Below are 22,537 nucleotides of genomic sequence, written 5' to 3'. Positions count from 1 at the left end.
AGGGATATTTCTAAGATGACACTTTTTTTTTTTTTAAATTCACATAACATACACATATATTCTTCATTGTGATGTAGTAAAAAGGGCAGTTTTCAGATTATTTTAGGATTACATGTTTTTGTGTATGTCTATATCACAACCTATCTAAATATTTTTACAATCATTAGGTAAATTCATAGCTACATCTGAACTGTTTAAATATATTTAAATTATTTTAATGACATTAGATTTGCAGAGAGGTGAATACATAATCCCCATTTTTGTCAAGATACTACTCTCTCTGCAATGTTATGTACTTTATACAACATGAAAATTGTGAGTGCTGAAGAATTTCTGGTAATTAGAGTACTTATTTTGGTACCACATAGTGCAAAAGAGTAGTATTCTCAGCCATATACAATTAAGGTATTTCTCCTCTGTTTCATTAGAACAGTTATTTCTTCTACCCTAAATACTATCTAACCAGAATTTTCACATTTTAATGTACAAATACTACAATGCACAGATTTTTTTTTTTCCTGAGTTGCAACAGATTATCCATTGAAAGGATCTTTTGCTTAACTGCCCAGTCTTGTGGGGCCAGCCAGACACTACTCCAGATGGCAAGTTGTTAGGGCTGGACAGAATGGCTTTGGAAGACTTCTCAACAGATGAAGGCTGGCTGTAATGTTTGGATTTTACTGTTTTGTGTTTTTTTCTGCCTGTAGTTCCCAGGGTGGGAAGGTACTGGGATGGAAGCAGAGTGCCGCCCGCCCACCTGCTACCACCTGTTTAGCTTCTGCAGTTTCTATAAAGCCTTGTGTCAGTAAGACACAATCATTGCTTGCCGGCAGGAGTCAAGAAAGGAGAGATTTCTGTTATGAAGTTACGTCTTCACTTTGCAACAGTGCATCATTTCAAAATACTCTCCTAAACTGAATCAGAACTTCTTTCATTTGAAATGGTTATTTGGAGTGGATGTGTCCTTAATCCATTCAGATCCTTTTTGAATCAAGTGGACCATTTTCTTCAGTAACATACTTTTTGAGAATGGAGATTTCATTGTTTTCTATCTCTTCGAGTTCAAACAAATTAAAAGAATGAAAACATAAGACATTAAAACCTCTTTATTTTTTTTTTTTTTTAACAATAAGAAGCGATTTTCAGACATTTCCAGAAGAATCAGAAGACCTTTCATTTTATTTTTCTTTTCTTTGAGATGCTGAGAAAAATATTCCGTCATTGATATCTGGAAACAGATTCAAGAGGTACGCAGGCTGCTCACTTGAGTGCTTTCCCTACTGCTCTTTAGATACCTAATTTTTAAAAAGTAATCTCTGTGTGTGTGAAACTGAAGCTGCATTGAATATGAAAACCTGTAAATCCAGTCATTTGGATTCAGGTGTAGAATCAAACATCCAGTGCAGAAGTGGACCAGGCTGTGTTGTGAAGTGCAGTTCGGAAAGAATGGAGAATGCTGCCAAGAGGAGACTGGCTGCCAATGCCAGGGAGAGAAGACGGATGCAAGGACTGAACACAGCCTTTGATCGTTTGAGAAAGGTGGTGCCACAGTGGGGTCAAGACAAGAAGCTGTCCAAGTATGAGACCCTTCAGATGGCTTTGAGTTATATCATGGCTCTCACTAGAATACTTGCCGAAGCAGAAAGATACAGTACTGAAAGAGAGTGGATTAGCCTTCACTGTGAACACTTTCATCCGGAGAGCTGCCACCATTACACGGGACAAAAAATGGCAATGGACAGTGATCCTTATGCACAGCGAATATTCAGCTATCACCCCGAACACTTTCAAATAGCTAATTAGATCTTTTTATGCACTGAGAATATGCCACAGGCCAGATGTGTTATTTAATAATTAGCAAGAGTTAATCTGCTTGAATAAGGTAATATTGGCATTATAATAGCTCGGTCTTGTTTGCATCTTATACTAATTTGACAAAATAAATTTGCTTTGAGAACTTTACATCAAAATGCATTTAAGAAGATTGAATATATTTAATGCTGGTGGAAAGCATACTTTTAATTTGAAATCTTTCTGACAGTTGCTTCCTTGTTCATGTAGTTCATTTGATCCTTTTATTAATTAAGTTTTTGGTGGTTTTTTTTTTTTTTTTTTTGTAATGAATGATGATACTATTTTCTACAGATCATGGGCCAAATTGACCTGTGGTGTAACTGAATGGACTAACACCAGAAATTAACTTAATTCCATGTTTTTATTTTTATGTCAGTTTTAAAGTTATTCTTTGGTTTGTTTTCACATAAATGGCTCCCATGGAAAAAGTTTTATAATGTTTTGGAGTTCTAGTCCTCAGAGAACTAACTTTCTTAAACTTTGTAAGTTTAACATGTGGGTTCCAAAGTTGCGTAGGTTTGCTTTAATCCTATTTATGGTGTCTCTTGTATGCTCGAAAAAGAGCTAGTATCGAGTCATGGAAGGAAGGTTTTTATTTTCAATGGCTGTAAAAGCACATGTGATTGCATACCATAAATGAGAATGCTTGAGTGAAAATAATCTAAACTTCTAGATTTTTTTAGGCTTTAAATGTTTGGATTTTAATTTTTAGGCTTATGTTATCTGGAAACAATAATAGATTTTGTAAATCGTAAATAAAGTGTTTTCTATGCTAATGTCCTCGCCAGCTATCTGAAATTCCTACTGTAGGAATTACTTACTAGTGGATTTCCTGCCCCAGGTGTTGCACTACTACCATCATAGTCCTGGCAGTTTAATGTGCAGAAGGATCAACTAGCAAATGATGCTTGCTTCTAAGTTAGAGTAAGAAGTGTGTTTTATGTACCCTCTGAAAAACAGACTTTAAAGATAAGAGTTTGGTAGAAAGTTATAAAGCCTTCTGCAAAGCAGTTGAGTTCATTTCAGCCCTGGTGGCGCCCTGAATGGCCTTTTGTTTGTTTGCTTCTTTCAGTTGTAGAAGTGGGTAGAAAAGGCAGAAAAGGACAGGAGGTGGGGAAGCTCGAAAAATGAGTAGAAGCAGGGCAGCTGGAGAAGCAGATGTGTTTGTAGCAGGATGTAGAGCCTGCAAAAGTTTGACTGCTGATGTCAGTTGTGATGGCGGCAGACTGTGAAGCTGAAGGGTACTGCTGCTGGTGCTTCTGTGGGGAGTTTCCAGGAACAAGCCCTTGCTACTGTTAGCCATGAGGGAGAAGGAGAAAAGGAGCTGCTGTCCCAGAACAGCTGTTGGTGGGTTTCCAGCAGGGAAGGCTGGCGGGTTCCCTGCTGGCTGCTGCCATGTCTTATATTTTAGAATTCTTGCAAATGACAAATGAATAGCTTTGATAGGAGTTATTTTTAACAATTAAGCAGCTTTCAGTGAAAAACAAAAGCATCAGTAGGAACTAAGCCCTGTTTTGGGAGAGCGGGGACTCTGCTGCAGGAACAGTTACATACAAAGATCTGACCTTACTGTCTGTCTTCTCTCAGAAGTCTTATTGACGTTTTGCCCTTGGTCACCATCATGCAGACTAGTAGGCTTCCTGAGGCGCAAGTTGGACTGTTCATGGAGTGAAAGCTGCTGGGACAGACTTTCAGGCTAGGTTAAACACATGTAGAAGAGGCACTGTATGTTCTGAGCAACTCTGTCCTTTAAACACTGGCATTCAGGAGTGGTTTTTATGTATATTTTAGCCTCTCTAAAGGTAATGAATTGTGTTAATTATTAAAATATGGGCTTTTGCTTCTTACGAATTACATTAGGTCTTTATCAGCAAACAGAAAGTGGATTCAGCCTTCTGGGAGTATGAAGTTATGTAATGGATTTATTTGCAGAATTATATATAGAGAGAATAGAATTAAATGTTGTCCATCATATACCCAAGTTAATACTGTTTGGATATTACTCATCAGTCAATATTACAGTTGATTTTAATAAAAATCAATACAATCCATAAATAATGTGCCATTTTACACTAATTCATTAACAAATAAGTAAACCTTAAGCAGACATTGTCTCACCTGCACTGCTAGCACAGTAATGGGTTTTCCATCCTGAAATGGGAGTATGATGCAAGTAAATCATGCAATTATATGACACGGAAAACTTGGCTTAGTGAAAGGTAACCTTCTAAATCTTAGGTGGGAAGGGTAATACAATGCAAAAGCATAAATGTCAAGAGTAGTGTGCAAGAACAGTACTGATGTGTTTCTGCACTTCTGGCATATAATTTCATTTAGTGGGACATGACATTGCAGTTTATATGTAATTTACATAAAAGTACTTAACATCCATTTCTCTTTGGATTTTGTTTCTTCCATGCAGCATTGTAATTTAGCATCCACTGCATATGGTGATACATAGAATTATAAAGGTAAGGGATTAATATGCAGTGAATGATTAAATGGTGGTAACATCACATAAAGAGGAACAAACCAACACAAAATATCTGTGGTCATGTTACCAAAATTCATTCAGAATGGAAACTGAAGTCCTAAAAAGCACTTCAGCGCAATACATTGCTTGTGAACACTTTGTAAAGCAGGTCTTTGCATCAGTCTCTGTGATTGAACAATATAATAAGATTATAATCCTCCTTCTCTTAGATTTGGTTTTGCTAGTGGGAGGTGAATGTTTTACTGATCTCTTTTATCTTGATGCTAATTCATAATGTTACTAGTGGAAACATTCTGATTTTATGTAATGCTGTAGTATTTTTGTTTCCTGGGAGGGTGCAGTGTTGAGCTGGAAGTTGGGTTTTCCAGTTTACTGTAGTACTGAAGGCAGCAGAGTAAGTTCTTTATAGTGTATAGGCAGCTGTCTGCCTATTGATGATGTCAGTGCTTTTTGGGGAGTCAGTTGGGGTGAGGGGGAAGTTTAATCATTAAAAATTCTTTCTGGAGGCAGTCTAAGAAGCAGATACTATCCATGCTGGTTTGGACTTCTCAAACTCAACAACTTTTCAGGAAGTCAGTTTCTTTTTATAGCTTTCCTTTACAAATTTCCTTTACAAATCCTTCAGCGACACTTTGTGGATGTAAACATGACCATTTAACTTGGGTTTGATTATTGCTTTCAAATATTTTTTTCCCTACTGGGTGTTTGGTGCTTGTCAGATGACGGCTGTGACCCTTGTTCTGTGCTGGACTTTACTGGTATGGGCACTTGAAGCCCCTTCCCGTTAGATAATTGTTGCTTCCAGCGGGCCTCCAAATGAAGTAAAAGTTGAATTGCTCAGAGCTTGGTGTGTTTTTAGTGACTGAGTTTTGTCTGCTCAGAAATTTTTGTCCCACTGAACAGCAGTGCAAAACTGAAATACTTCTATTTGTAGTGTCATTACATTGTAATTCTAGAACCACATTATTGTGAGAACATGGGGGATGATGAGAAATGCTTGTTTCATTCAATATTTGTTGTGTGCTACACATACATGTCACACTATTGAAATTCAGTGTGAAATTCTAATGAATTATTTGTGGGAAATTAACCTTTATTCTTGCAAAAGGTTCAGACTGCAGAATTTTCTGTTTGAAGTAGCTATAGATACTCAGTTTCTATGATTCTTTGAATCATATCACCCTGTTTTGACAAGATGACCAGTGTTATATTTGAACTGGAACTGGAGTGACATTTTTAGCTGCAGTAACTTTTCAGTGGCTGAAGGTGGAATTAGGGTAGTACATTCCCAAAATGTATGTTAGTAATGAAAAGTCAGTGGCTTCTTCCTAAGTATTGAGGTCAACAGTGGATATGTATTAGCATGTCTTACAACTTTAATTCATTCCCATTTTATAGGCTTTTTTTTTCCATCTCACCATTTATAAGATATTTAGGGCACAGTCCATCTTGTACTGTACACACATACAGAGCAAAGCTCAATTCTTGACTAGAATTCCTAAACGATGCTGCAGTACAAATTCTGAAAAGTAAAAATGTTGCCAACCTTAATTTTAGTGAAGTCAGTGACACTGCAACTTCTTTGTGGGGGGAAGCATGAGTATCATTAGATTTTTTAGTATTTAGCTAAGTTGCCTATACCTTGTAAAGTAGAACTTCCTTGGTGAAATCTTTGTGGAAGTCCCAACTGTGATATGGTTCACTAGGCACAGATTTTTAAAAATATGATTTCCAATCCAATTTTTGATTTCCAAAAATAAGTGTTTGCCTTAAGGTAGTTACCCTTGCACTTAGATTTCCAGCTATTTGAACTAAGCAATATGGATGCAATTTTCTGTAACTTAGGAGTTAAATTTAGCTAGATTTAAAAAATTCAATAAGAATTTACAGAACAGCTTCTGTTTGCTCCAAATATGTTCAGCTGTTCTATCGCTACAAAATATCCAGGGAAAAAAACGAATGCACTGAGAATAAAGACGTGTTTATTCATTGAAGAAGCAGTCCAGTGTTTCCTATACACAGATATCTTGTAACAAACATTGATTTCACCTGGTACCTGGGCACTTCTTAAAAATGCTTTGTTTTTATAATTACATTTCAAGGAAATGTGGCTTTAAAAAAAACAAAGCAACCCCATGTATAATATTTAAATATATTTTCTACCAAAGAGTACATTTTAATATTGTCTACCCATTTTTTTCCTAATTTGTAATTCAGTTTTCATTTATACAGAAATTAGCATGCAAAATGTATCTTATACAGAATTTACTTAAAATGTCTGCATATGTAACTCCAGGGAATAAGAAGTTCATTGTTGAACGGCTTCCTGCAGCCCAGGGTGCATAGTCTTTTTCTTTTTTTTTTTTTCTCCAAAATTTCAGAACATCTTCAGTATTTTTCCATTTCTTTACAAAACTGTGTTGCCTGCTGCTAACTGATTGTGTGATCCTAAAGGATGGTCAGTTTCTGAAAAGAATTTCCCACTGATCTAAATGGAGAATGCCACTTATATTCATAGCACATAGAGCCCGTTATTTCTTTGTGTTATGTAATAAATGGTCCTTCATATCTATAGTGGACTTGAAGTATAAAGGCATTAATAAAAGCAGCTTGTGTTGCTCAGAAGAAATCATAAAGTGTTTAGGAGCAGCTTTAGCTCATGGAGTTGTAGCTGAGCTAAAATGATCTTAAGAACATTGTCTCTGATGTAGCAGGCACAGAAGTACACAGAAATCAAGCCAGGTAGGAACAGAGAAATATAGTTACATGGGAAACCAAAATCAGTACCAGCAAATGCAATGTGCTGCGTCATTTTTCCCCCCTGTTCTCTTCTGTACCCAAGCTATAAGATCCCGCTTCCTTCAGGTTTACATCCGCTGCTCATTTAAAATTCATTCCAAAGTCTGCTAATGGACCCTTATACAAATAATATGCTAAATCATTCAAGTTGAAAATGTATAGGGAAGAGTGAAATCTGATGTGGTTTGTGCGTTTGATTGGCCCTCATTTAGTTTTCACTTGTTCAAGTGCTGGATGCACAGCTAAGGCTTGAAAACAGTCCTCTGTAACAGGTCTCCAGTGCCCTACTGCACAGAGCAACTGGGAGTGTTGGTCTAGACCCAGTAAACTGGTGTTCCAGGGGGAGTGTGTGGGCTAGGCGACCAGTGCAATAGACAGAGTCTGTATGGATTTTTGAGACACAATGGAGTTTGGCTATGGGAGACTGTAGGTAGAAGTATATGCTCAAGCGTAGGCTTTGGAGGCTAATTCTCCGATACACTGAGAATCTGGCAAATCTATTGCCCTTTAAAACATAGTGTTTGCCCCAAAGATTCATTGGCTTCTGCTCTGGTATCCCTGAGAAAACTTGTTCTTTCAAACTTTGATGAGTGGGCTGAGGTTATCAGAAAAAGAAAGCATAGTTTAAAACCAAAGCAAATTGATATTAGAACTGTTTAAAAAAGCAGCAACTGTATTTCACAATTAACCTGCTAGAAGCATGGCTAGTATAAACTTGACAGTATTTTATGATTTTCTTCTAGATAATGTAAGGTCTGATTCCATTAACCAGCTGTCACAGTAAAGCTCTGAGGAAACCTCTGGTCTTGTTGCACACTTTCAGTTACTTGAACACTTGAAGGACACAGTTTTGTATGCAACACTGAAGCATTTATTTAGGCTTAGGTAAGACGAAAGTAAATACATTACTGAACAGGCAGGTGTTTGTTTTTTTCTTTCGTATGCACTTAAAATATACTCAAAACTGACATTAACATTTTTCTTCCCAGTGAGAATGACTTTGGATCAAAAAATAAAAAATATCAACTTTAATCAAGAAAAAATTACAAAATAGAATTTTAAGGCTCAAAGTGATTATCTTTGTATTGGAAATAGTAAGGCAATTAACAATTAATCACTTCTCCAATATGTAACAGTTAAAATATTCGGTTGGGTCTTGCTAGTAGTTTTGTACAAAGACATTTTCCATAAAATAATGCTTTTAAACCTGGTAGCATTAAGAACACAGTTCTTAAAGGAATTCTTATTCAAGATTTGTTGCTTTGAAGTACCTATGATTACTGTAAACAGTTGGGATTGGCAGTTGTTTACATATCAAGATAAAGACTGCAGACTTGGCTTTTTGTATTTGCAGTGTATGCTCTTATCTTCTCATGTTAGCAGACATGAGACATTCAGAAGGTGTGTTCCACCTTCCATATGGAAGCTGTTTTAAGGCAACAAGTCCAATGATATCAATGCAAACTGCTTTGTGATGCTGCTGAGGACTAGGTTTGCACCAAGCTGGACCAGAATTTTAAAACAAAGGTAATACTTTTGCTTTTTAGAATTGCAGCACAAAAGTTGTCATTTCTGCTCTTTGAAATACACTGTGCCTCTGTGATTGTATACAAAACTGGAACTAGAAGGAAACGGGAAACTAAATAAACCTACAAGATTCTGAATCAGAAAACAGTGAGAGGTTACAAATCTGAGCATTTCTCTGTCTCACTGATAAAATGCTATGCTCCACATTGTGGTGTTTTAATGGACCTTGGAAGCTAATAACTAATGCTGACTTCATTTGAAGTTCTAACATTGATTTTTGTTGTCACAGTAGCCTGCCCTGAATAAGAGGATGAAACGCTATGTTAGTGTGAAGTGAAATTGGTTATTCAATTAAACAAAAACAATGAACAGCCAAGCTGTTCAGGAAAGGAGCACAGTTGCATAAGCTCTAGTGCATCTTGACATATGATAAGATAGTGCTGTCCATCACAGGACAAGAACTCAAACAGCATCACGTTTTGTGACAACTTAGTGTTGTCTCTGCTGCTTACACAAGCCTTTCCCCCTTGCCTTTTTCATGAGTTAACAAACACAATTTTTGTGTCTTTTTCTAGCAAGTCTTCTTTGTGATGAGCACATCAATACTACTAATTAACAGCGTTTACATCCATTCACATAAGCTTCCCTTACATACTTTTTATGGGCTCAGTATATGCAGAGAAATGTCCTGTAGCAGTTAATGAGCAAAATTTAACAGCTACAGACCATTTGGGATCAGATTGTGATTTTGTTTGTAGCAATTAACGAGCAAAATGTAATGACTACAGACCATTTGGAATCAGATTCTGATTTTGTTTGTATCAGATGCACTGAAAATAATTGAAATTACTGGCTTCTGCATTATGTGGAGAGATGTGATGGGCAAACTTTTGATCCTTTTGGTTGTAAATACTGCTAAGGAGAGAATATTGTAGTTCAGCTTACAGTTTTGTTGATCTCTCTCTGTAGCCTACCCGTCATCTGGGGCCCCTTCTTGAATGAATAAGAATTAATCCTCCTCACACAGATTTTTGGGAAAAGTCTTTCAACAGTAGCTTCTTGTCCTCCCACTTACAAAAAACTGAATGTACATTTTAAAAAAACATTATCCCACTTAATCCCCTGCTTCAGTTCAGGTTGTAATGATATAAGTCTGGAGACATTCCGCTGAAATCATGGAGAAGAGGCTGAAGATATATGATTTACATATTTTCTCTGTGCACTGTCTTTTAATTTGTACTGAGTTTTTGGGTGTGTTGTCTGATACTGAAAAATGTGAGGACCACTACCACTGTCAATAATATTAACAAGTGTGATTCCAGCACTGGTAACCAGATACTTGCAAATAGTAAGTACTAGTGTTCCTTTCTTCTAAACTACATTCTTCTAAACTCTGATTAAAATGACCCTCTTGTAGCTAGAATTGCCTATTAGTATATATCCCAGTCAAAAAAGAAAAAGTTTGTGCTTGCTTGAGCTTAGTTTCTGCGCAGTCAGTAGGTAACTTAATCCACACAGGGTGTTCAGACAGGCAGTGGAAAGTAAAATAATTTAGCAAGTATAGAGTGATTTAGGTCTGAAGGAACCTCAGGAGGTCATCTGGTCCAACCCCTCACTCAAAGCCAGGCAAGGGGCCACAGGGGAGTTCTAAGCAGACAATTGCTTGACTAAACCTGTGAAGCCTGATGGCTTGTATGCAACTTGGAGTACTTTGTATCAAGATCTACTCTTCAGTTCTGGCATGAAATAATGGGAAGACCAGCGCTGTTGGTAGGAGTAGAATTTGATCTTTCATGTCTTAATTTCCTCCCTTCCCACTTCCCAACAGCACTGGAATAAATAAATAAAATCCAATAATTTTTCTTGGATTATTTTCCCAAGAATAGTTACTAATACAGGAAACTTTAAATTTTGGGTTGACCAACTCTGACTCAGTCTAGGTTTAGTTTTGAAATCCCTAAACAATCCTAAAAACAAGTGAAGATAAGAAAGATAAGAGGAGCAGGAGGTTCTCTGTCCTGGAAAATCACACGCACAATGTGTCTTAAGATGGGCACTCCGTAACTGAAGAATGAATTATAACTAAAGAAGTTCACTTCCTCTAACCCCTTGGGGAACCAACACTTAGAGACAACATAATCTGTATTTGTAGGAAACCCGACAAAAGGCTGTCTCTTTCTCAGTCTCTGGCTATATCCAGTATCCTTTTGCTTTTAAGATAACTTCTCATTGTTTTCTTTGCATATGTAATTTTTTTAAGTTACGTTTTTAAATTTGAAAAAATCCAAATAAGGTCTAAAATGAAAGTTTTCTCTTCATCGCTGTGACTTTGATCAGGACTTTGTTGCATGCTGCAGCCATGTTGAAAGCAGTAAACAACTGCTAGAAAACAATGTCCAAAGAAAAGGGATAGCAGTAATTGAAAGATGAGGAAATAATCTTAGATATTCACAGACTGTAAGTCCTGGGAGGTATTAACACAACCGTATAGATGCTAAATAAATCAATTGTGGTGTTGTCACTTAACACCTTCTATTGCACTTTCATTAAATTGCCTTATTTATTACTACTATTAGTTACAGTAGGTTTTTTAGCTGTTTGCACAGAACTGTTGCTTAACTTCATTACTTTTTTATATCAACAGAATTTTCTCTCTCTTTATAATAGACACCACACTTGTGATCGTTTCCTAAATGATGGTGAAAATTTAAATTCCACCAGATTGTAATTCCTTTTCAGTTGGTTAAAAAATGAGCTAGATAGCAGATGCACTTTTCTTTTAGTCACATTAAAAATTAGGAAAAAGAGACTGATATTCAAAAACTGTGAAGTTACAAGCTTGATACTATCTGTGTTTAAAGGCAGAGAATCACTAACATTGTAAAGAAAAAAGGTATGAAACACATCTGGAAAATAATTTCAGCTATGGGCTCTAGCAGACAACAGGAATTTTGGTTTCCTATGTCAGCGTCCTATGCACGTGCCCTGTACCTTACTTTATGAATCCTTACACCATGAGTACACAGTTCATGGAGTACACACACACAAAAATATAAATATATAGGATATACAGCTGTACCTACATGAAGTGCTATATTTATCTAGTCTTGAGTTCAAAAATTCTAAGGTTATCTGGCAAAATAACATAAAAATGAGTTACATCTTTTCCCTTTAACTTGTGCTTTGTGATTATCTGGCATGTTTTTTAGAACTACATTCAAAGTCTTGTTGTTTACCCTCGTTCAGGATTGTTGTTATTGTAATGTCAACATTTTCACTGGCAGTATTCCAGCTAAACATCATCCGTCCTTAACACGGCTTGCTACAGTACTGTAGCTTTAAATCAAGCAGTAATAGTGGTATTGGCTTTTAGGTGCTGAAAACTATGTTTACTATGTAATTCTTAGCAAACTACACAGTACTGAATTTATTGCACAACACTCCATACCACAATTATCCTGCAGTAAAATAATATGCAAAAGTCTCGTATGATATGTTACTTGCAACATTTGCAGCAGCAGTACACTTAATTACAAACAAGTTGCTTGTAAACCTTGAGCATCTTGACTTGTACCTCTTCCCCACCCCTACTTCCCCCCCCCCAGTTCTACTGTCTCTGCAGGTGTAACTGGAACAATTGTTTGTTTTTCAAAGTTCTTCACTCTCCACCACCTTGTGGGTTGGGGATGAAAACAGCATAGGGCTTTCAGTAGTTGGGAAGACAGAAAAAATGTCGAGTCCTTGACCGGTAAGGTTTGCATACCGGCTGCCACCAGGTCGAAGCTTTATTGGTTGCGGAATTTGATGGTGCCACTGAGCTAAAGCAACAGAAACAGAACAGGCTGTATAAACATCTAAGTAAGTTAGCAATGAAACAGCAGAAGTCAATGCACACAACTGAAAAGTTGCTTCCAACATTCTTGAAGAGAGCACAGCATTGCTGTTCTGTTTTAGGCTCTGTTCCTTCAAATATTGTCAATATAGTTATATGTTGATATTTTTTATTAAAGTCTACAGATTAAATTCCATCCCTGTTCAATTCAATAGCAACGTTTACATGGATTTCACTAGGTCCAAAATTTAATCTTTGGAGCCTCCTCCAAAGCTCTTGCAATCAAAATTAAAAATATACCATAGCATGAACAGAGATGAACAAACTGGACATGGCTCTGATTTTGTATTATGACGTCCTCTGGAGAACTTGTCTTCCTGATATTTTTTTTTTCTGGGTGGTATTTCATTTCAAAGTAATAATACAGGGATATTTTTTTTTAAAGAAGTGATTAGAATTTTTATTTCCCTCTACTACTTAAAACTAGTATCACATTTCGTAGATTGTTTTAAAGATATTGAAAGATACGTAATCCAAAACCACATATTCAGTAATTTAAAAGTAACATTCAACATGTTCCCGTATGAACAAATACCATTACAATTTTGTAAGAATATTTAGCTATTATTTATATAATTAACAGTTATCATTATTGAAACACTTCAGAAAGGGGAAGTTGATATGATCTTTGCTGGTATTTATCCATACAAAACCTCCAGGTCTGCACCCAAACTGGACAAACTTATCTGTCAGCAATTAAAATGAAAGGGGAGAAGTTCAGGATACAATTCTCTGAGAACAGCTTAGTGTGGGAGACCTACAATCTACATGTTAAGCATTGATAGCAAGTGTCTTTCCTTGCTGAATCTTTCCATGCTGAATTTTGACGCTGTCTGTCTGGAAATACTTGGAAAAAAGCATCCTTTTTCCTTGCACCCCCCAATTTGTTTCTATTTGAACAATGCACTCATTATTTACTCTACTTTTTTTGTTTGCACATGTAATTGCAAATATCAGATGACACTTTCAATCCCCCAACCCCATCCATTCAAAATAGCACAAAGAAAAATGATTTCTGTCACTCCCTTTAGTGTTTAAGACTTCCAGAGTCTTTAGAAAATATGGTTGACATCAGGCAGCATTTATGACTGTCTGTCTTCTTCCTGTTTGTACCTTGAATCCTTCATATGAAAATTTAATTTGTGTACTGAAACATTTAGATACCTAAGGAGTTATTTTTCATTTTACGTGACCTTTTCTGAATCAGACTGTCACCAGCCCTCTCTTGAACATTACATTACTATTGTCTATATCACCACAAGGTGGCAGAAAACTGACAAAGATGCACTGGTGACTTGTGGTTATCCCTGATAATTAATTGGATTTTCTTTAAAAAATGAGAAACACAAAGTTGAAAACGTGTTGGGTTTTTTTTTTTTCGTTTGAGGCTATGGCTACAATCCAAGAGTTTGTGGAATGTTTTCTTTTATTTTGCTGCTTAAGTGATCAAAGTACTCTCTTGCTCTAGATAAATTGTCTTCAACTATTACATCTTGCATAGATACAGAGTAATTAAATTATGTGCTGTAGTTCTTGAACTGGGCTGGGGCCTTCCATGTCCTAGACAAGCATACTAGATGCAAACTAGCCTCCATTAATTAGGCATAGTTTGCATAATAATGCTCCATAGAAGAAGGGGTCTGCTTCCTTGTGTGCGATTTATTGTTCCATCTCAGGTCAGGGCTGTAGCACAGGCATGTGTCAGAGGGAACAGAGTTAAGGTTCAGCTTGAATACATGTTGATTATATGCTTATGGGCCTAGGGAATTTGAAAGGTGGAAAATGGGAGCAGAGAATATTGTACAAAACTCCTCCTCTGTTTTTTGTCTTTACCAGCTTTTAAACTGATGCAGAAGAGCTAATCAGGCCATTTAGCTGTATTGTGATACCTACTCCTGATGGCCATATTAAGCTGTGGCCATGCTGTGACACTTAATTTCTATTCCATGTCAAAACCAGAAATGTATGGACTAAGAACTAGGTGAGGGCTGGGACCAATCAAAGAGAATAAATTCTGATTTGTTATATTTACTAGCCGACACTTACCGTATATGTCAAGTCTAGCAGTACAAGAGACAATACCAGCTTCGTTTTTTGCAGACAAGGTATACCAGCCAGCATCTGCTTTCTTGGCAGGTTGAATGAGGAGGCAGGCATACCCGGTTGTATCTTGATGCATACTGGGAAAACAAGTGTTTTGGAATTAGTATTTCTCAAGAGAATATCAACTCTGAGATGTTACAATATGTACATTAAATATGAAATAGGTAAGTTGTAACTTCTATTCTCAAAGAGGTAGCAGTCTAAGACATTTATAGTCAATAGGTTGGCTTTCAGTATGTCCTCAGCCAATGATCAGAGTAGCTGAAATCTGTTCTTGCTCCTCTCAGTTGTGCAAAGCCATGGTGTGACAGTGTGAGCTAAATTGTTGCTCTCTATGTGTTAATATTGGAATCGTTTATTGAATTCCAATGAACTAACCCCATGCAAAGCTGCCACACATACTGCATTTTTTCCTAGTTCAGAAGTTGGAAGAATAATATAACAAAATACCAAGAACATTTGTACAAAGCTGTGATATTTTTCACAACAGCAACCAGAAGCAATCAGAAACTTTCGTATGGCACCCTTTTCCTTGAGAAACTGACTAAATGGCAAAATCTTAAAGATCTGTTCAGCCAACACTCTAAAAGAAACCTGCTTCATTATTCCCTCCTCTTCCTTGCTCTTCAGTGATCTAAGACCTTCTGGCTGCGATTTCCAGGAAAAACTGTTCAGTAGTATATCAGAGAACTGAGGCTCCTCTGCTCTTTAGGCTGTGGTTGGTCCTTTTTATCAACCCAAGTGTTTCCCTCATTATAAAGGAAGAGGTAGGGGATGAGCACATCGGAATACTTGAAGTTGCAGGAAGTTCTGAAATTTGAGGTTTTGTTTCCTTATGAACTGGAACGAAACATCAAACCACAGAATTTCATGTCAAGAGGACATTTTGTGCTTCTGACAGCTCTTAACAAAAAAGGGAACATTTACCCTTTGCTTCCTGCACTACATAATTTGCTGTATTCTGGGAGTGGGGTAGTACAGAAGTACAGATATGTTCATATCATGGTACAAAAAGGATCTCTTGGCTTCAGGCACAAAGATAATAGTGACGCAAGACAGGGACAAACAAGGACAGTGCTGTCCATTGCTCCTGTGTGTCTATGTGGAACAACTCAAAGCCTTGGAGTGGTCATGACAGGCTGAAATAGCAGAGGCGTTACAAGCCTTGTCAGCTCCTGGCATTGTGAGGTGTGGGAGGTTTCCCTTAGTCATTCCTTTGCTGAGCTCAAGCAAAAACTTGTTTTCTAATCTTCTGTGAAACAACTGGAAATGAGACATTTTTAGAGCAGTTGTTCATTTTGCATTAACTACAGTGTTTGCGCGTGTATAACTGTAATTCCTGAGAAAGTACCAGTACTTGAAATAAATCCCTGACTAATCTGCCTAGAGGCAGAGGAATAAAGGCTACAGGCTATAGAAGATCAGAGTCAGGTGGGCTTTTTGGAGAAGGACAGCAGTCCCTGAGTAGGGACAGGGAGACCACTGCAATATTTTTTCAAGTAGAAAGCTTTCCCTCATGATAGGTGTGCATTCATAACAAGTGCTGTTGTGGACCCAGTTTTCTTTACAGATAGCCTGCAGGGTATGCATGTGAAAATGTACTTCTGATCTCAGAGATCCAATGACTGCATCAAACCGTTAGTTGGAGCCAAGTGAAATAAAATATTAAAAATCAGTTTTATGCTGAAGTAGAAATCTTTAAGAAATAAACAAAATCAATTATTTCTCATTAATTACAGCCAGGCACATTATTTCATCAGCTTTTCTTTTGCAAAACCTAAAAAATAGTGATGCATTTGAATGGAAGAGGTGAATCCAAACGTTGTATTTTATAAGCATGGATCAAAGTCTGCCTGTTTGTCACCAAACTTTGTTATCAGCCTTTGTGTCTGACAGGCTAAATTCTATTATCCCGTGCTCTGGGGCATCCAAAACTCTGTTCTAACTGTTTGGAGTTTGAATTCATCCATAATTAGAACTAAACTGAGGGAAAAATAGTTCAGAGAGAGAATAAGGTGCTAAAATGCATTAAAATACCATATCATAGTATTGCTGATAAGAAGATGCATATGCTATATCAGGCCTATGGCCTGAGAGGTCTATCAGCACTCTCTGAAGCAGTGGTGTATTATGTTCCATGCCTTTATTCTGAACCAAGGGAATAGCTATTGTTCATCTCACAGTGAGACCTTTTTAAAACTTTATGTGGGTGAAAGAAGTTGTTTTAAGAAGACCACCACCTGTCCTTCTCACACAGGTTTTCATGGAAACGATGGGTCAAGCCACAAGAAACTCCAGGCATGGGTATGATAGCACAGTACCTCATCCTCTCTCTGTTTGATGGGATGGTCTCGTTATCCTTCTTCCAGTAAAATATGGGGGGTGGCATTCCCACAACTCTGCACTCTAATCTGACGGGGTACCCTTCAGGAACACCACAGTTCTGAAGCTTCTCCAAAAACATGGGGGCTTTTTTTACTTCCTTTGCTGAAAAAAAAAAAAAAAAAGAATTATTGAACAACAGATACTTTATTCTTTGTTTTGCTTTGAACAGTATGGTAGTGCATGACCCAAAATTATTCCTGTGATATCAAAATAGGTTGTGAATTTTTAATGGGAAGTTGGAAGGAAAATGAAATGCCATGACATATCCTCTGTAAGGGAACATAAAGAAAATAATAGGCAGAACTGATGTTCATAAAAGATTGTATGCATATCTAATGGGTCTAAACATGCTACCATTGAAGGAAATTAATGCCAGATCTATGAATTTCAGTATTTCACATCCTTTAAGGCCTTATTAAAGAACAGTATGCAGATTTGTATTTTTCTATTTAAAAACATTTTTAAACTAATAAAATTTGGATTGAAATCTAGGAGACGTCAACATATATTATTAATTCAAACCCTAAGGGAGAAAATTTCTTGGGGAAAAAATTAAGAATGTCGTTTTGCCGAGACAGGAGAGGTAAAGTGATGATGAGACAGAATTCTTGCAGCCCTCTTAATAACAGGAGTTTACCTATTAACTGAACACCTGTAGGTCCATATCCTTCCATTAGATGAGTTTTACAGCTGTTAAACTCTCCTACTATCAGTGGATTAACTATTTATGTTCGTCTGTTGGGAAACTAAGTATGGTAAGTTTGAAGAAGTATGTAAAAATAACTTCATCATCGTGACTAGTTTTTCCAATTATTCTTACCTACAACAGTGAGTTCCAGACTGAATGAATTTTGTCCTGTTTTATTAGTGGCAAGGCAAGTGTAAGTTCCAGCATCATTTTGTGAGAGAGGATCAATAAGCAGAGAGTGAACTCCAGTCTCTCTGACCAGCATCTTGTGGGTGCCATCTGGTAGCACAGGTTTGCCGTTCAGAAGCCATGTCAGTTCTGGAGTTGGTAACCCACTCACCTAACAGACAGTGAAACAGCTAGAGACAAATGTCAAACTGACAAACAGATTTTAGTAAATTCATAGGTAAGCCTTTTTTTCAAATACCATCTGAATAATGTCAGAATCTAGAACAGAAAGGTTTATTATTGTAGTTCTCAACTTCTGTTTTTCTGCTTAATTTCAAAAGGGAGAAGAACAGAAAACAAGCAACAAAATCCCAAGAAAAACAAATACATGAAATGCCTACATTTTTCTTAGTCAGAAAGGAAGAAATTTGGTTGTATATCAGATTCACAAAAGATTCCTAATAATCTGCTAGTTTGGGTTTTTTTTAGTGCTGACTATAAATCAGAACCCTGGATCTAAACCACTACAGAGTTTTAGAGATGAAAAAGAGTTCTATACAAATGACTTTGTATTTCATAAAATTTGACGAAGAATGATATAGTTAATTGTAGATGTTAAACTTACGTGCTTTAGAACACTACAGGTTAAGTATTTTTTAGAAACATTATTGGACTGTATTATAATCTTAAAGGTCTTTCCAATAGGTGGAAGTACTTACTCATGTCTAAAATTTTGCTTTCCAAACAACAGTCTGCAAACCAGAGAAAGATGGAAGTGGAACTTGCCTGAACGAGGGCTGCTGTCTTCCAGGTTTGTGTAATACCAGACATGCTTTAAGGTTTCACAGGCTCTGCCAGGATAGCAGAACTAAGAATAACCAAATTCTTTGGCATGCTCACTAGTAAACTTTACATCATAAATTGAGTAGTAATTAATCTTGTTCATCTTCAGGGCATTAACTTGTGCTTCAGAGCTTCTATCCTCTTCAGGATAGGAGACATTCTGGAGCATGGAAGAGGTCTGTGTCAGTACTACAACCTTTGCTGTGCTACTGGGACACAGACTACCAAAATACATCGGAGCAGAAGGGTTTCTTAAAGCTGTTCAATAATAGATGTTCTCTGCATGTACTCTAACCTCTGACAACTCTCATGTCAGAATTTGAATCTGTAAATGGGAGTATTTCTGCATCTGTGCATGCTGGGGAAGCATAAAACGAACTGGGCTCTGTTCCCTCTTTTCAGGGAGTATTAATCTTCAGTAGTTCAGTCCAACACAATAGGAACATTTGTTGAACAGAATACAACATGATGAATCCTCTCTTTCTCATGGTTTTGTGCTATTCTGGATTATGTTCAAGAATCTGATAATGGAGCAGAACTTCTGGAGTTCGGACTGACTGCTAAAGGGCATGGTGAACCTATGTAGTAATTTGAACAACCTTGTAAGGGAGCCTTCTATTTCTAGGGTTGTGTTTTCTGTGTTCTTCATTCCATATAGCATGTGTTGGAAAGAAATCCCCTGAATCAGCTCAGAGACAGTGGTAATAGGAAATAATTCTTAAACATAAAGCATTACAACTTTAACAGAAAGTGTTCACGCATGCAAATAAAGAACATGAAAACACCCAGCAATACATGCGCAGAGGTAGGGAAAGTGAGAATGAGCAGAGGAAATAGTTAATACCTTACAATCCAACCTACAAAGTCGCCCTTCGTGTGCTACCATGTCACCTGGAGCCTGTAGAAAGTATGGCCTGAAAAAGCGTTCTTGAACTGCCTCTTTGTCTCCCTCTGGCACCCGGGGTCGTGTTCTGCAATACAAAAATTGCTTGTATATGTTTGGAAGTCAAACTTTTTCCCTAATACTTAAAAAAAGGAAGAAATTGTGGAAAAGGATGAACAGATAGCTTGAGTTAAATAAAAGGGTGGAAAGAAATTATCTGATTGTAATTTAATATTTGTATATTTTCTATTTAGAAAGATTATCAAAGTAACTATATCATGTAGTATTGTTGGATTCCCAAGCTGTCCTTCACTTCTTTTTGCTTTTTTGGCTAGATTTTGTCTTGCTAATCCATCCCTTGCCTTTCACTCCACTGCCACAGGCAAATGAAATAATACTTTACACTTAAAACTTCCCTGTATTTGAAGATGACCTTCAAAAATAGTACAATCGAGAAGTGACCTGTTGGGAGGGAACTGCTGCTATTTCCATTTTATGGCTGAGACCTGAGGTACAGAGTGCATTGAAGTACAGTAGCTAGTTATTTTAAATGCCTTCAATTAAGAAGCATAAAGAGAGTCTGAAGGACTTGTGTTTCCTTTTACCTGTGAGGCTGAATTGTTGATATTCGGCCCCGAACGGGGATACTCTGAACCATCAGGTGTCCTGAACAACTGATTCTCCCCTGAAAATCACAATGGAAACAGAATTAATAGTTGGTTAATAGCTCACTTCATGTTAAAGTATAAATATTTAACATTTAGAATGGAGTAGGATTTATTTTTATAAAGTAACTGAACTATAGTTTAAATATTACTTTTTCAAAGCAGATGTTGTTAGCATGTGGTGGAGTGCAGTTGAGGCAGGGGGTTCTTTGTGTGTCTAGAGCAGTGTGTTTCTCGGACTCTTCAAGGCTGTGGCAATGAATTTAGCAGTGGTGCTATGTAAAGCAGCTTAAACAGTGTCTGTCCCTGCTTGTTCATTCCTGCCACTGTGTCTCCACAGGTACTGTCTGCTAGTACCTTTGTACTAGCATACTTATTTATGCAGCAGCACAGAAACTGAGAAGTAGTTGGGCTGAAATATATTTCAGTAAAAAGACGAAATTTAAACTGGAAAAAGTTGCCTGATCTTCTTGAGTGTACTGCTAAATAGCTAAGCTAGCACGTAGGGTGAAGGAGAATGGTGTTAGGGGATGAGCCTATTTGCAAATCCACATCTTTGCATCCTAGATAAAGAATAATTGCATTTGATAACACCTCCAAATTTGATGTTTTTTTTTTTTCCCCTGCTCTGTTATTTCTGCCTGAAATATCATGCCTGTCTTGTCAACACGTCTTGAAAGGTATCTATCAGCAGAAGAGCAGCAGGTCAGAAGATAGGGCGGGAGTTACTAATATGAAAAAATGTCCTTAATGATTGTAACTGGGATGTGTAAAAAAGGGGTGGTCTCATCATTATTCATTATATGGTTTTCTCTTCTATCCTCTGAAGCATCTGATTTTTTTATACAGTCAGTACTCGATGTCAGACTAGGTGGCCCAATCTATGTTCTTATTAACATATATTAGAAAGACATGAAAGAAGCATTTTTGTAGAGGAAATCAAAACACCTTACTTGTGGGTTTGCAGCCATAATTGTGTAGTTGCCGTCATCATCATTAGTAGAAGCTTCAATATGTAAAGAACATGTTCCATCTTCTTCCCTGTTCATTTTGAAATGCTTGTTCTTCTTTGAAATCTGCTTGCCATCCTTGAACCAGTATACCTGTAGTGATCAGACCCCCCCACTGACTTAACACTTGCTCTGTAGTGGAAGAGTGACTAGAAAAAATGTAGATAAGAGCATGACATAAGTTGATCAATTGCTGGTAAAATTTTAGATTATAAAAATCACAGGTCAGTTACAGTGTGAAATAGAATGATTCCTGGTTGAACTCAGAAAGCTGTGTATCTCCTTCACATAGCTGGGCTGTTACTGGTTATCTCAGATCAGTTCTCATCTTTCTGAGAAGTTAATTTTTTGGGGGGTTATGAAGTTCTGTTTCTCTTGGAGTCAGGAGGTTGTGAGGCAGTCCATACAGCAGATCAAGGCCTGATACGTGCTCAGAAGCAGATACTGTTATTTTGGAAAGCAGGAGGGAAATAATTTGTTTTAGAGCTCTCTCCACAGAGCCGTGTTTTTAGGAGCGAGACTTTGCAGAGGGATGCGTAGAAAATAGCAAGTAGTTGTTTTTTTATTTTTTTTACTACTAACAGTGAGAATGACCTACCTTGGGAACAGGTATTCCGACTATTTTGCAAGTGAATGTAATAGGAGATCCTTCCATTACCCGAAAATGCTTGAGTCTCTTATCAAATATCGGTGCTATGTATTTGCCTGTAGGGATTTCCTCGTGTTGGACTTCATCGTCTGATTCATCCACTGGGGTACGTTCAAGGCGAAATTCTATTTCATTCATCAGTCTCTGCTCAAAGCTTGAAATCCTGTATTCCTGCAGAGTGAGAAGGGCACAGTTCTGAACAAGACAAGTCATGTTCTGTGGTATTTGCAGTCATTTGTGCTTTTAGACTAATTCTAAAACGAGTGAAAATGAAAAAGCCTACATAAACTAGGACATATGGAAACAGTCTGAATTTGGTCTGCAGGCACAGATTCTCACTGCATCTTAAGTTTGCAGAATGCAACTAATGAAACTGAGTTTTTTCAAAGGCAGCTGAAAAATCAAATGTAATTCTTCTAAGTTCTTACAGAAAACCTATACTGTTGTACACTGTTGATCAAAAAAAATACCAGATTTTTGAGGAATTTATGTCCAAATATTACTCACCTGCTAATTATAGAAATGAATACTGCTATATATTTCAATTCAGAATTAAATAAGGAAATGATACGTACTA

At 37.1% G+C, this 22,537-nt stretch overlaps 2 protein-coding genes and 1 long non-coding RNA gene across 3 annotated transcripts in view; 2 read left to right on the top strand and 1 right to left on the bottom strand.

Moving 5' to 3' along the window:
- Positions 1-227: 227 nt before the first annotated feature.
- ATOH7 (atonal bHLH transcription factor 7) lies at positions 228-2,630 on the top strand. The gene has a single exon (XM_037400100.1). The coding sequence runs from the start codon at positions 1,348-1,350 to the stop codon at positions 1,801-1,803; it is 456 nt and encodes a 151-aa protein (XP_037255997.1). The 5' UTR covers positions 228-1,347; the 3' UTR covers positions 1,804-2,630.
- Positions 2,631-8,252: 5,622 nt separating this feature from the next.
- The window catches only part of LOC119153515, a 53,938-nt gene continuing 39,653 nt past the window's right edge, over positions 8,253-22,537 (top strand). The window contains exons 1-3 of the long non-coding RNA XR_005106159.1: positions 8,253-8,674; positions 16,927-16,973; positions 18,662-18,721. This is a non-coding gene — a long non-coding RNA (uncharacterized LOC119153515). The remainder of the gene's footprint in view (positions 8,675-16,926; positions 16,974-18,661; positions 18,722-22,537) is intronic.
- The window catches only part of MYPN (myopalladin), a 48,511-nt gene continuing 38,249 nt past the window's right edge, over positions 12,276-22,537 (bottom strand). The window contains exons 12-19 of the mRNA XM_037400090.1: positions 21,910-22,131; positions 21,255-21,404; positions 20,242-20,321; positions 19,598-19,724; positions 17,875-18,082; positions 16,991-17,156; positions 14,613-14,746; positions 12,276-12,492 (exon numbers count right to left, since the gene is read on the bottom strand). Of these exons, the coding sequence (XP_037255987.1) occupies positions 12,323-12,492; positions 14,613-14,746; positions 16,991-17,156; positions 17,875-18,082; positions 19,598-19,724; positions 20,242-20,321; positions 21,255-21,404; positions 21,910-22,131 (1,257 nt within the window). The 3' untranslated portion in view covers positions 12,276-12,322. The remainder of the gene's footprint in view (positions 12,493-14,612; positions 14,747-16,990; positions 17,157-17,874; positions 18,083-19,597; positions 19,725-20,241; positions 20,322-21,254; positions 21,405-21,909; positions 22,132-22,537) is intronic.

The sequence above is a fragment of the Falco rusticolus genome, chromosome 9, assembly GCF_015220075.1.
Source record: "Falco rusticolus isolate bFalRus1 chromosome 9, bFalRus1.pri, whole genome shotgun sequence".
Classification (NCBI taxonomy): Eukaryota; Metazoa; Chordata; class Aves; order Falconiformes; family Falconidae; genus Falco; species Falco rusticolus.
Note: the sequence above shows the minus strand (reverse complement) of the source record. Positions and strands in the feature narration are given on the sequence as shown.